At 41.3% G+C, this 15,199-nt stretch overlaps 1 protein-coding gene across 7 annotated transcripts in view; it reads right to left on the bottom strand.

The window, feature by feature from the left end:
* Window positions 1–10,259: 10,259 nt before the first annotated feature.
* gria1a (glutamate receptor, ionotropic, AMPA 1a) overlaps window positions 10,260–15,199 on the bottom strand; it is a 50,472-nt gene continuing 45,532 nt past the window's right edge. For 5 of the 7 annotated variants that reach the window (XM_061079383.1, XM_061079382.1, XM_061079381.1 and 2 more), the window contains 2 exons: window positions 12,330–12,464; window positions 10,260–10,427 (listed from right to left, as the gene is read on the bottom strand). In XM_061079383.1, coding sequence (XP_060935366.1) covers window positions 10,260–10,427; window positions 12,330–12,464 — 303 coding nt within the window. Of the gene's footprint in view, window positions 10,456–12,327; window positions 12,465–15,199 lie in introns of all 7 variants that reach the window. The other 2 variants (XM_061079378.1, XM_061079379.1) reach the window with 1 other exon arrangement.

The following is a 15,199-nucleotide window of genomic DNA, read 5'->3' on the forward strand; positions in this document are numbered from 1 at the left end:
TGGGGTCTAAGCACCAAATACTCTTATTTTTGTCACATCACCTTCAAGTGTTACTGTGCATGGCAACACATTTGGTTAATTCCTTCACTGAAGTCTCTCCTGAATGAATAACTGTTTCCCATTTGTTTGAGACGGTTTGCACAAACTATGCTTGATTGGCATCTTCCTCACACTGTTAGGATGCAATAGCACACACACACACACACACACACACACACACAGCATTTCCTGTTTCATGTCACTTCAGTTAGTGTTCTGTGTCCCCCCCCTGTCCAGTGCCAGTTCATCTCGTCTTGTACGTAGAGTTCCAGCATTATAGACCTCTTGTCTTGTCTCTTTGACCACGTTTTGTATTATTCAACCCATCCTTAACCTCACGCTGTTGGACACCTGCCTTGTCTCTTTGTCTCTGTGTACCGAGCTTGGATTGGAATAAAACCACCACTGTTTTGGAAAAAATGGACACTGTGTTCACACTTGCACAAACACTGTTATCCTTCTTAATGGTCAGAGCATTCGGAGACGTCATGTTATTCCAAGCATAGCTCAAACCAAATCGCATCTGACTAAAGGTCCAAATGCTGCGGTGCAGAGCCCAAACTGTTTGACACATACAACATCACTTTTCAACATATATTGTTCTGCATCTGTGTGTGTCTGTGTGTGGTGGAAGACTCACAGTGTGTACAGCACCAAGAATGTCCTGGAGAGATGTCTGTGTATTGTCAGTGTTTTTTTAGATGCTGTCTTCAGATCTCATCCTGCTGCGAGAGCCTGTCACTCAGACTGAGGGAAACGGCCTGAGGGCTCGATGGATGAGAGGCAAGAGGTTCTACATGCTGCTGAACAGGGCTTCTGCCTCAAAGCATCTACGTAGGCAGAGTGTGTGTATGTGTGTGTGTGTGTGTGTGTGTGTGTGTGTGTGTGTGTGTGTGTGTGTGTGTGTGTGTGTGTGTGTGTGTGTGTGTGTGTGTGCACTTTGTGTCTTTGCTCATGTATGTGCAGGAAAGAAAACTCCCACTCAGAAACGTATGCAGCCACTGCCTGCATCTGCTTCCTACATGGTATACACAGCACACATGGAGGGTCTGCTATAGGGGGCCGACACACGAGAAACAGAACGAGTGACAGGTGAATCACAATTACCTTGAAATACAATAAACCTGCGAATGAAGCTGTGAGCGTCTCTTCCCTTGAGCTTAAGACTGAGGCAGTTCACGGAAGCTGCCCCAAAGAGGAGCAAGCATTTCCTCCCTGATGGACATAAGACTTTAGTCCATCCCCACAACACGACGTGGCAGCAGTGTCTTCACCACTATTGATTTCCTCTCCTCCTCTGTTTGGAAAAACATGGCTCACCTGCCATGAAGGAGAACACAGTCCGACCAGCTCTCTTCATACAGCATTATTAAAATGCAAAGGAAGAGGAAGAGGGAGGAAGAGAGGGGGGCTGGGAAAAGACCTGATTTGAACCCCCTCCCCCACGCTCACAACAAAACCTGATAACAATAACCTCACACACACACACAAACATCCAAAGTAACAATGAAAATATTCTCACAGGCACAAGCTGCATGTATAGAACAGCTAGCATCTGCTAATTGAGTTCAAAGGTTTGCAAATACTTTACCCAAAAATTGTAGTTATCTAAATGCTCACGTTTTCACGGAACTGGGAGCAACAGAATCTGTTTCAATGAGGTTAAATTGACCATATTGAAACAATCCTGAATCACTATGGATTGACTGCATCTCTTATCTTCTAAGATATATTGATACATTTTGCAGTTGTTGATTTATCGTATAAAAGCACCACCTTTACAGTGTCTAGTTTGTCTAATGTGAGCTAAACACTGTCAGGCTGGCTTACACAGTAGCTTACTACCTACAGGGATTCAGTAAGTGCAGCCGAGGAGGATTTCATACTAGATTATTTTGTGGGTTTAACAGCTTATGTTAAAATAAAGCCCTTCATCATATCGCATCCAATGTGTGGGGTAGTTAACTTTATCAGATAGACACTGACATGTCGTTTCCCCGTAATACTCTATAGCTCTGGACTGCAATAGAAGAACATATTTACTGTTTCTCAATTCAGGGGCTCCTCCCATGATGCCTCTTTTATGGGCCACGTAGCTGAGGTCAGACACACCGAGAAATGTTTGGTTGAGGTGACACTGAAGCGCTGGATGTCTCCTCGCTTGTCGGCGTCATTCTCTCTTTGAAACATGTTTTGCCACTGAAGTGCAATGAAAAGGCAGGGCCAGCAAGGATCCAACTGTGTGAGCCTTGGTTTCGCTTGGACGGCTATATTTGAAGAAGCCTCCAAAGCATTGGTTAGTCACTGTGACACGATGGGTCTTTAAATGGGACGCAGGCCCTGAATTGAGACACAGCTGTTGTCCTTTATGCTGATCATTATCTGTGTTGTCGGTTTGCCTGGGAAATCCATCTTCAGCTCAACCTCTTCCCAACAACATGCAGCTGTCAAATTGCCGTTTTAGAACGACTCAAACATTAAAAAGTCAGCCACAACAATAATGTTAGCGAGCTCTGCTCCAGTTGGAAGGTTTTGTCCTCAGTCTGAAATCAAAATGAGTTGTTTCAAAAGTAGTAAAGAAGTTTTAGTGTTAAATCTTTCCCTATAACCAACGTCAAATGCACACAGCATCCTTAGAACGGAAGGTGAGACATAGTAGTTATAATTAAATGGGAATCAATATATTGATCCAGAGGAAGAAAAATGGATCTGTCCATTATTCTGTCCAAATGATCGTATCGTTTTCTACTGTCACTTTCATTGCGAACTCTGTAACGCTCAGTTATTGACCTGGAAGATCGATTGATTTGTAAATAGAGGTGATTGGAATTGTCTGTTCATGAATTAGAATCATAATTTAGCCAGTTTTCTGGTTATCAGAAATCCTGGAATGAAGTCAGTTTCTTGATATGTAATATGTAACCATAAAAGTAATATGGATCATCTTTGGAGTTTTATACTTTGTGTGTTTTTTGTCCTTTTCACCTTTCCACATGTTTTGTATATTTAATACCAGAAGATGTATAGTATGTCAATTAGGGGTTTCTTGTAGTCCGAAGAAGGGGTGGGGAAAAATGCATTGGCACAACACAGAAATAATAATATATGTATTTATGTACATATTTAATTTGGGGTTTTTGCTAAAATATTTTTTATTTGTGACAAATGAAAGACAAACACACACCTGTGTTTGTCTGGGAGAAGTGCAAACTGTCCCTATTGCTAATAAACTGTTCCAATTAGACAAGCTATGCATCTGCTTATGAATTTGTGTGTGTGTGTGCGTGTGCGTGTGTGTGTGTGTGTGTGTGTGTGTGTGTGTGTGTGTGTGTGTGTGTGTGTGTGTGTGTGTGTGTGTGTGTGTGTGTGTGGGTGTGTGTGTGTGTGTGTGCGTGTTTGAGTGTGTGTGTGTGTGTGGGTGGGTATGAAGCTCCCGGGACTCATCAACAATCCGTTAATGAATGATACAGTGTGTGTAAGACATCTGAACAAGGACACGATGAACCAGCTAAATACTCTCCTCGTTCTTTTCTCTTCGTGTCTTATTTTTCTCTCTGTCTCTTTTTGTTTTGCAGACTTCCTCTTCACCCCTACATAATATTTCTGCTGCCTTCACCACCATCACTGCACCTTCAGGTGTTTCAGAAAATCTTCTTATATTCCCTGAAAACATCATAGTTTTGAAGGACATCATAATTTTAGGACGTGATTTCACTGGTCTGCAAAGATCCAGGACAGGTGATGTGTCCAGATTTAATTTTAGATAAGGACTAATTAACCAGGCTCAAACCTGGGGACATGATTTTACTCTCCTGAGATGAATTTCCTCCAAGGTGTGAGCTCTGAGTCAGTGACTCGTAAGGAGCAGTGGGCAGCCCAGGACATTCACTATCACATACCAGAATCAATAAGCAGCAGGGAGAGGAAGCTGGGACCGACCTGTCTGTCTGATTTCACATAAATAAGATGTGATGCTGGAAAACAAATTTAAAGGGTTGACAGGTCTCCATGTTTCAAAATGAAGGTGAAAAGCAAAAGTAGACTGTGAGTCTGGAAACACCTATCTCAGGAAAAGAGAGTGACAGCGAGGAAGAGAAATAGAGATGTTAATTATACATTACGTCTGTAGCTGTCAGAGTGAGAGAGAGAGAGAGAGAGAGAGAGAGAGAGAGAGAGAGAGAGAGAGAGAGAGGGGCCTCTCTGGCTTTCGATGGCACTAATCATGGGGTGTGACACAGCACGACACCCTGCTATCTCGGTGTAACAAACACACACACACACACACACACACACACACACACACAAGAAGCACCTCAGTACATGACACATTCTATATTCATCATAATGATAATTCTTTCCTCTGGGCTGAACAATAACATGAGAGACAGCTGTTGCCTGAAATGTTTCTTCCGGGGAATGAAAGGACGTTTCATAAGGAAAAAGGCTCAGAATTGGAGAAATGTAGTTTTGATTAAACTCAAATCCCTGTCAATGTTAATGGAAATGAGAGGGCTACATTTATGTAGTTTGCCTTCATTCATGATTAAATGTGCGGAGCTACAATTTCTGAAATTACAGTGCCAATAAACAGATAAATAGAAATGCACGCAGCAACTGCTCATTTCCTGTTTGTGCATCAGTGAAGGGAAGCCCGTGATATTAGTCATCAATCTGCAGCCTCACTCGCATGGCAAACTCCGACTCCTGTCCCTGCAGCATATCAGTGACACGTCTCCACAAAGCATCCACCTGCAGAGCTGAGTCTCCCTAGGACACAGGTGCCACTTCCTGCCATGCTGGGCTTCCTGTTGCTTGTGTGGAGTGATGAGTTCAGAGCGGAGACGTCATTATATATATCTGTAATAGTAGTAGTAATATTATTAGTATAAAAGTATTGCAGTGGTGTAAGATTACTTGTGATACTACAGGTCACAAATGAGGATGACGTGTTTTGAATCGTGATGAGCCCACAGACCATTATCCTCCGGCCCTGTGGTTCCTCTCTGCTGTATAGAACATCGCAGTGTCTTTCAGCTCACTGTTTGATTTAGAGACTCACTATTTTGGTTCACTCTTGCCATCACAGCGACAGATATTTTCCTCAGGCATCAGTGGAGCTGATCGAAAATGACTGACAACTGTAGGAGATGACACTAAAAACGTGCTCTTGTGCCTGAAACTGCACAAAACAAAATGGACTTAACATCTGAAATTGAAGAAAGAAAACCTGGCTGTTGACTCAGAGAATTAGCTGTTAGCTCCAGTGAGTCGGTCCCAGCTCTGGATTTGATGAAGGCTGTGGAGGGTTTCACTCTGAAACTGTGGGGATAAGTAGCAGTTTTCGGGTAGAACAGTTCACAGGTTTAACAGGTTTTCAAGGCTGAGGCTCTGTGTTTGATATGTTTTTTAGAGACACGTTGTTATGCTTCTAAATTTTCAGAGGAGAAAATAAATCACCTGCAGAGTGATCCAGTGAGACCAATAAATAATACAGATGTATCCCTGTATTGACAAAGCTTGACAGGAGTGAAGCTGTGTCTGCTACACCACATCTATCTTTAATATGAGCTCTTGGATTGATGAGGCACAGCTGGTTGAAATCCAGTGTTTTGTATTTTTAGAGTGGGTATAACTTTTATACATGTTAATATTACCAATATAATAAGCAGGATGAGTATAATGCTAAAATAAATCGTGTTTATTGTGATTTTAACCTGCATTAATAGTTTAATTTTATGATCTTATTTTTTATGTCCAACACGAGCTGTCGAGTCATGGGGAAAAAAATTATTTTTACCCAGAACATTTCAGTATGGGTCTTTCAATTTTTTGTGTAATTTTGTATTTGAAACCCCAAAGCGATAACAATCACCACAGGTCCTTTTAGAGCAGTGGATATTAAGACACTTTGAGAACAAGATGGAAGTTATTCAGTCCTGCAGCTGAGACCTGAAAGCTGCTTTATTGTGAAGTACAATAAAGTTCAAGCACAGGTAGTTTTTTTCTAAATGCCTCAAAATTGAACTATATACCGAACCGTGCTTTTTGTGTAGTCTACCCTTACACCCCTACTGTCGAGGTAGCTATGGGTTTACCCCTCGTTTAGTGTTATCACTGCTACAAGCTGCTGCTTCTCACTGGAAGATGTATCATGTTCACAGCCAGTGCTGTCTGTGAAATGTGGAGCATGGTTAAACTAATTGTAAGGATGTGTCTGATACAAAATCACCACAAGGATCAGTATTGAGTAATAATAGGGATACTAAAGAGATGGTTCTTTGACAAAAAGATGACGATGTGTCTCCACTTCCTCCCTCTATCCAGAAATATTTGCATATCTGGAGCTAGAGTCTGGACAATAGTAAAGGCTGGAGGTCCCACCGATACAAACCAAACTTATTGGAAACATTTTTAATTGAACGTAAATCAGTGTGATAAGAACTGCCTAATACGACAGAAACCATCTTGGCGAAAACAGTAGCCCATATTATTTTCCACCAGGTGGCGATCTAGATGCTTTGGCCTCACTTTTGGGGAGCAGTCATCTTGTCCATCTTTATAGTCTATGGTTCCCAATATGAACCGAGCAAAGGAACCTTATCAAGTCATCGCTCTGTTTCGATCTCTCCATGCTATCTGTCTGATAAAGGCATGTATGCCTACATATGCAAATTAGCGAGAGTGGCGTGAAGGTTGCACTTAATTAAGTCTTGTCTTGACTCACTAATTTGTAAGACCCTGACGAGGAGCATTAAATCGACACAAATTGGTTATTTTTAATTATATCGCAGCTCATGCAGCACTGTTGTTTTCCATTCTTTAACATGAGTACAAGGTATTGAGATAATTTTCTGGATCGCTGCTCTTCTTTCAGACGCAGACAGGGCTTTATCCCTCGCTGCTTGTAATATCTACAATCACATACCATTTACCCAAGGCCACGAGAATTAAAACTGAACAAATACAGAGTTTTTTTCCCCTTTATTCGGTTACAAAAGCATGATGACTTCCTTCTAGGACACTTTGGTTAGAAAAAAAAGTTTATTTCTCAAAAGTTGGATTCCTAATATCTGTATTCTTTAAATTCTTTTAAAGTGTCAACCCAATTATTGACCTTAGTTTTCATTTTGAAATTCTGCAACACCCCTTGTCAAAGTTTGCAAAATAAAAAAAACAAAAATAATGATGCCTCTGGTCAACAAACTGTGATAAGATTCCAATAGTCAAATACTGTGGAAAAGAAAAAACGACAAAGAATTATTCAAATGGTGTTAAATCCCAAGCACTTAAAAAACACTGACAAATTAAACTAACTCAAAACTGGCTTTAAACAACATTAGCATCACAGATTATTCAACATGTGTGTGTTTTTTTACACTTGTCCAAGTGTAGAACACTTTGCCGGCACCCCAACTGCTTCTTCTGTATAATACAAACATTGAGTCTTTTTTTTTAGTTTTCCTTTTTTTTTAACAAATCTTTCTATGGCATATAAAACATCTTTCTGAAGGTAAAACCTCCACTGAAGAGTGTGCTGTGTCCTAATTAATACAACATCAGCAAAAGAAGACGCGTAGATGACGGAGGAAAGGAAAAGTACTCACGCAGTAGGTAACTAAGTCAGGTACACTGAGGCATGGTTTGTAGGAGAACGTTTTCACCGGGGGAAGAGGAAAAAAGCCTTTTATATACATAGTAGGTGGAGATATGTATGATTCAGTAAACTCGAACTGCCTGTTTTTTGTGATTCTGTGACAAGTTGGGGGGGGAGGAGAGGAGCCGTACTTTCGGTGTGGTACTTTTCAAATCAGAAACTCACAGGAGAGAAAGTAGACGGCCAGTTGAGGAAGCAGAGGATGAGTGCTGCCTTTGTACAGAACTTGGCCTCTTCTGTGAAACGAGGGGTCAGCCAGAGAGTGTTGTTCATCGTATAGAGCTGATGGACGAGTTACAACCTTCCTGTCACCTTAAAGTCAATTCACACCTCTGAAAACATATCCACCCTGTGACGATGATGTTCAGTGCATTTCAAGAAGACTGTACATTGTTTTGAATAATTTGATTCCCACTTTTACTCATCCTACTTCATATGTATAAATATATCAGAAAATCTATATTTGTGATACTACCAGTATCTGAAATAGATGTATTTAGCTGTGGAATATTTGTGTGGGTGGAGAGAGCGAAAGATAAATAAGCAAGGGGACAGGAGTCAGATTTCTAAGGAGGCACATAATGTCACCTTTACACAGCATCTGTCTGTGATGTGTTGTAAAAAACTGTTATTGGTTTGTCTCACGCTCCGAAAATTTTGACCTGTGACACAGCTGAGTTTAACGGGAAAGGCTGCTGATGTTTTTTTACTGTCAACAAATCCTATAAAAAGAATTATAGTAAATCCATCTTATAAATAAAGGACTGCATGTGTTTTAAAAGCCTGATATGGTACTACTAAAACCATATATATCACATTTTAAGACATATAATTCTAAATCCAGACCGTTTCACAGATATCACCTTTTCCCAATTGAGCATCTTGTCTCAAGTGATAAGAGGTTGGACAAGAGTGAAGACAATGCGGTTTTACATGCCTCCATGTTAGAACTTGGAAGACACTGGTTTTCAGGGAACAAACTAATTATTGTCACGTGTTTAAATAAGCCAGCTTATTTCTTTTGCTATCTAAAAGTGTTCTGCTGTGGGTCATTAATGGCAGTGTCCAATCGTACAGTCCTGTAAATGCAAACGACATCAAGAGTCAATTTCTTCACAGTGTGGAAATGTTTTGGGGTGAAATCTTCCTTTAAGGGCCTATGGTCCAGGCTCTGCTGCTTTGATTCCTGTGCAGCCACCACTTGACTTGCAGTAAACACGGACAATTCTGACCACCTCCGCTACAGCTAGCAACAGTGAGAGGAGGCGAACCTCCCTTTTATAGGCCGTGCACGATCTGATGGGGATGTGCCACTCTCAATTAATCGAGGGTGAATAGCTGCGCTGCCCATTTCATTAAAAGTGAATACAGCTGAAAATAAATCAGAGGACAGAGTGAATTATGCAGCAACGGCTCTAACAGTAGGTGGAAGAATATTTTCTCCAGATAATATCTGGATTTTGTCGATCTTTGTTCTTTAACGTGCTGCAAATAGTCCCCCAGGGTATATCGATGAATATGCTATGAATGTCACAAGAGTACATTTACAGTGTAAGGTCACTCAGGACTGTACAGAACTAAAGAGTAATGTGTGTTTTCTTTTATCAGTCTCACAAAGATCAGAGCGTCTGAATCTGAGCTCTGCAATCATGAAATACTGAAACTCTCTCTATCTGCAGGTCAAACTGACCCAGCAGCAACAGGTGTAAATTGGATTTGTGTTCATCTGTGAGGATGGTCATATGGCACAAAGACAAGGCATGATGTGTTAGATGAGGTGTAGCAGCGATGCATGTTTGTCATAGCCTGGTCAAACGGCATCAACCTTCAGTCGAGGAGCAGTCCAATCCAACTACCCACAAAGCTCTTTGCGCGTCTTCAACAGTGTAAACCATACAATATATATGTATATATATATCATAAAAACTGGCTATGCTACACAGAGCACTTTGTCCTTCCAAAACATAGCGTGTAAATGTGAGAGTGAGAGCGAGCGCAGACGTCCCCAAAAAACAATATCAAATCATGGCAGCAGTCACAAGTGTTTGTCCTCCTCCGCTGACATCTGTGCAAAGACATATTTTCCGTTAGCCGTCGCAAAGCATCTAGGTAGTACAAGGTCAGCGGGGGAGGTGAGGATATTGCACACACAGGCTAACGTCAACAGCTCCATCGAAATGGCACAATGCAGGCGTCACACTGAAGAATAAAGTTCTTTTTTTTCCCCCACACACAGTAAATGAACACTGTAAAAAAATTCAAAAACACGCCCCCTCGTCTTTATTGCAGCGCATTTTCTTTCTTTTTCTTTTAGAATCTCTTTTCAACTCTTAAAAAAAAAACAAAAAAAACAAGTCTCTGTTCTGTTCATAGTCCGTCCGGAGCGGTTCGACAGTGCATTTTGGCAGTAAAAGTTAAGTCTTTAGAGAGTCAGAGCGCATTGACAGCCGGGAGAATAGATGGGTCAACGTGGACAGCCATGATTTTTCGAGGTCCTTAAAGAGTCTTGAGCTCTTCTTTAACCCCACCCTGCCCGTTCCTCGCCGCCAGCACAGTCATGTGATGATCACATGCCGGAGGCACCCAGACCCATGCTGGCGGTGTGGCTCATGCAGGGCAGAGTCTGAACGGTTTTGGGGAAGTCGTGGGTGAGGATTCGCCCGTTCTCGCCCCCGCTCCCGTTGCCACTCATCCTGGTCAGGGTGGAGCAGCGCATGGCGTCGTTGATGGATTGCTGTGGAGACAGACAGTTAAGAGTTAGTCTGCAGGTCTGATTTCAATGTATCTCAACTTAGAGGAATCTTGATCACCACAGAGACGGCTTATGTAACAGAATTAGCAACACACAGAGATACTTTAGAAGGTTTTGCAGCTATAGAACAATAAAGATTAGTCTGCAGAATATTATGCAATTTCTCTGCTCTTTATTCTATGAATACATGCTAACAAGCAGCTGTTGAGTCCCTATCCCGATGTGGTGCTGGCACAGCAAGAAGATTCCATAAAGGCCTGATGGTCTGATTGGAGTCATAGGGTGCTAGTTTTCACCGTCTTTATTTGGACCTGAGAGAAATTAAATGCCGGCCGATGCAACTAATTTGCAACAGGAGGTGCAGAGCGACGTGTGGGCGGCCGAGCCTTCACTCATTGGTTTAATAGGTCCGTTCTCTAGTTTGGCAACAATAAAAGCCACTGAGCCCGAAAGCCATCTTAATGGTGGTGATGCATTTTCTGCCTACCTCCCTTACTCAATAGCTGAATAAATTGGGGAAAGCGAGGGCAACCTGAAGCAACCGGTGAGTGGGGCACTGCAGGCGGATCGGAGAATCACGCCGCCCTCTAATTGGAACGACGTTGTTGTCTTTCTTTCAAGCCAAACAGCATAAAGGCACCTCTGGTCTAATAAGCTCCTCGCCAATCTCATCAGCATACTGATCAGGTGTGTCTCCGTGGGCTGATTAAAACATACCCGTGTAGGAGATCACTCCTCGTTTTGGCCCTGCCTTGCTTTTTAGTGCTGTTTACATGAACAGTATAATCGAGTGGCTTTGATGTTGGATGAATGAATCAAAGGTAACTTGTTGTAAATTGATCCACGAGACAGAGATGACTAACAGCACATGTTGCAGCTGCTGGAAGAGAAACCTCACGTCTCCAAATAGAAGTATTTCGCGACAGGTTATTTTGAGATTTCTGAACATACAAACATTTTGCGTTAAGACTATTCTTGGTTATAAAGCAGTGATAGGACAAATGTTAGCCGCAGCAGGCCTGCTTTATGATATACATATAAAGGATGTTCACCACAATGGGCCCTGCGTTTGCGAGACAGTCAGCAAAAAGAGGAGAAGGAGCAGCGGAGAGGTTTGCTCAGAGCGACAGAAGTAGATTGATGATACCACTGCGATTCAAATTGCCTTTATACCCACGATGAACGGATACATTTCCTCACTTTGTAATGTGAGCCACAAGATTATTAGAAATATGATTTAACTAGAGGCCTGGGATGAACATTTTGGTAAAATTAAATAGAAAAGTGTAATGTGTGCTGTGTTAGACAAAGTTGAAATAATTTCCCTATGATTGTCCAACAAAATAAACTGCATATTGAGATGATTTGAGAAGACATTATAGAGTAAACTCTTCTTTTATGACCCCCAAAGGTAAATTAAAAGATTTACTAAAGGGAAACGGTTTATTTTAACAATCTTGAGATACTAAAACAGGAAAAGAACATGAAGAAAATACTGGCATAAGGGCAATTTAAACCTGAGTGATTTGACAACACTGTAGGTCAGTGACATAAAGACTGAGCGAGGGAGCGTCAGAGGGAGAGAGAGGTACAGGAGAGCGTTTGCACTGCGGTGGAAGCCTTGAGAGGCCCTACTGTGATAACAGGTTAGATGGGCGGGGTTGTGAATAGGCGGATGTCATCATCATCATCATCATCATCATTATGGCTTGATCACAGCGTTTCCTACCCCGTGGCTGTGCTCTGCTCTTATATCTTAACAGTGTTGTTGGCGTACAGGCCGTAGCTCTGCAGCTCAGTGTAGGGGGCGCTAGCACCACTGTCTAATGCTGAGCAGTGAAAGGCCTGAGCGGCTGAGACGGCAGCGGCCCGCGCGGACGACACCTTCATTCGGCGCGACTCGGTCCTGGACTTGTAGCAGAACTCCACCAGCGCCACCAGCATGGCCAGGCCCAGGCCGCCGATCAGGATGTAGAAGACTCCCGCCACGTTGCTGAGGCTCAGAGCGCTCGTCTTGTCCTGTGGGGGGGGAGAGAGCGGAGTGTTGAGAAGCCGTAGCGAGGTGGAGGGACACCAAAGACTCGACAGATACACACACGTGACACACACACATATTAACAGACAAACATTGACCTCACAAACAGGAATCACTGGTACAAGGCCTCGCACACACATATACAGTATTTATATACTCACTCTCACTCTCTCTCACACACACACACACACACACACACACACACACACACACACACACACACACACACACACACACACACACAGCTGTCCAAGTACATACTGTACATATAAAGGATATGACCAGAAAACAAGACAAATACATAAAACACAAAATAACACAATAACAATAAAAGCCCAGGTTAGAGGCCTGTCTCACAAAGTTCAGTTTAATGTGTTACCTGGATAACTTGTATAATAAAACGCCTCACATGAAAGGTTTATTTTAAATAAATTATCAGGCCTATTGTGAAAACGTATTGACTGTGAGGAGAAAATGAGTCAACAATCAAACAGGAGCCTAACTAGACAAAAACACACTCATGTTTAACTGACAGGTAGTCACAGCCTTTATAACTTTTTATATAAACTGGTAACAAGACTTTGTTTCATTACTCAGATCATTTATTTTACAGGCTGGTTTATTAGCTACAAGTAACAGCAATAACAGATATTGATTCCCAGTTTGTTTTTGTACTCTAATCTTGTAATTCCGTATTTACCATTTATGTACTTCTTTCTGTATTTTGAAGATTTGTTTTCCAGTTGTGCTCTACAAATTGTTATTAGTATATCAGACATAAATTAAAGACTCAAACTGTCAAGTTTCGTTGTCCGCACAATAGCAGGTAATAGTGAATGGTGTAAATAGACTCAAAGGCAGATTGACAGTATGTTAAAGCTGAGATAGAAAATGGTGTCATCCGTCGGAGGGCTCATTAAATGTACGACGATACGGCCTGATACCCACTGCAGGGCCTAATTATAGGTCAAAACATCATTTAACATGAATACTGGGAATACCCACTCATCTTCTGATACATGTCACCATGGGAATGGAAAAAAAAACCTCTCATTAATAATTGCAGCACAGCTAGCTATCCACCTTTCTGAAAAAAAAAAACTTCTCACAGAACAGCAAGTACAGTGGGGAGTTAGAAAGGCCACGAATACAGTCGAGTCTGCTGCTGCATATCAATGTTGTTGCACCTACGTTCTTTCTGATTGAACGTAGACTGTTGGACTCATTTTCCATCACAGCAGAAACCAAGAATACAAGTCGACTTCCTTGATGACACTCTCACATGCGACTGACTGCGCCTTAATGATAAGAAAACAGGCTTTTTTTTTTTTTATTAAAAGAGAAGATGCAAATGAAAATCAGCTCCTGGTGATTTATCCAAGTTCAATTTTGGTCACAGACGATCATCAAGTCAATTTTAATCTGAGAGAGCAGACTCCTGCGGTGAGCCACAACACTGGGAAACATTTAGATTTTCACTATTTTCCCCCCTCATAATTATTCATCCTGGAATTTATTTTCACAATAAGAGAGGAAAAAAACATATTAGTGTTTTCATGTACACGTGTTTGTAGCTGTGTGGTCACCAGCTTTCCGAGACCATTTTCCAGAATCACCAGAGTAAGATTTGGTTCACAAAACCAGACACTGATTCAAATAGATGTTGCTTTGTGAGACAGGCCCTATAGATATTTAAAAAATACCTTGATCTAGACTTTTTAAACTTGCTTATACATTTCGAAACAATTACACAAAATTGCTGTCAAATTATTGCATTTTGTGAGGGAACAGGTAGGAAAGTATATTAATACAACATGCATTCATGCAGCTACAGCACAAACAAGTCTTCAGTTTGACTTTTCTTTATTTTATAGCTCATTATTCTCTACTGCATGGCTCAGACCTATTTATAGAATAGTAATGAAGTGGAATCCTTAAGATTAGGATTTAAATCAGTCAACCTAACTAGCATCATGGAGCAATTGGGGCTAACGGGAATGTTATTTCCTGTAAATCTGTTTGGGGAATGCCTTTAAGTCAATTGTTGAGATCAATGGCACAGTAAAAGCTATTTTGTTAGGATGGTTACACTTTATTATGCTTTAATATGGATTTGAGCTTGTAGGTAACACCGGTTATCAGTGATCCCTACCTACCACTTAAGTTCAGGATTTCCTGTATCCATTCCCTCAGATAGATTTTCATTGGAGTACATTTAGTCAGACTTTGGGTCCAGTTGTATTTAGATAAACCCTGTTATATGAAGTTGGATTATGTGACATGAGTAATGGTTTTCTACTAGGGCGTGTATGCTTGTCAAACTGTGTGCTATCGCTCGGGAGTCTGCAGAGATTTCTAAAGACTATTCTTCCTCCAAGGTTAAATTTATGTTTATCACCTGGAGCTGTACAAAGCCTCCGAAAATATGTATAAAACAAATAAAACCAACAAAAGATAATACACTACACTTGTCCTGACCCCGCGGTTAGTTTTCTTAAAAAGTAAATTGAGAAGATAGATACCATAGAGACTATTTTGTGACTTTTTTGCACAAATATAACAAATGAGATAAAACATGAGCTATAAAGGTGATGCCAGGTTGATTTTGTTACCACTGGACCTACCTAGCTGCTTGCCTGTTTCAAATTTAGCTAATCTAACTAGCTCTATGTGCTAATCATGTATCTGGTTAGCACATAGACACATATCAATATTCTCT

This window comes from Limanda limanda, chromosome 10, assembly GCF_963576545.1.
Source record: "Limanda limanda chromosome 10, fLimLim1.1, whole genome shotgun sequence".
Taxonomy (NCBI): domain Eukaryota; kingdom Metazoa; phylum Chordata; class Actinopteri; order Pleuronectiformes; family Pleuronectidae; genus Limanda; species Limanda limanda.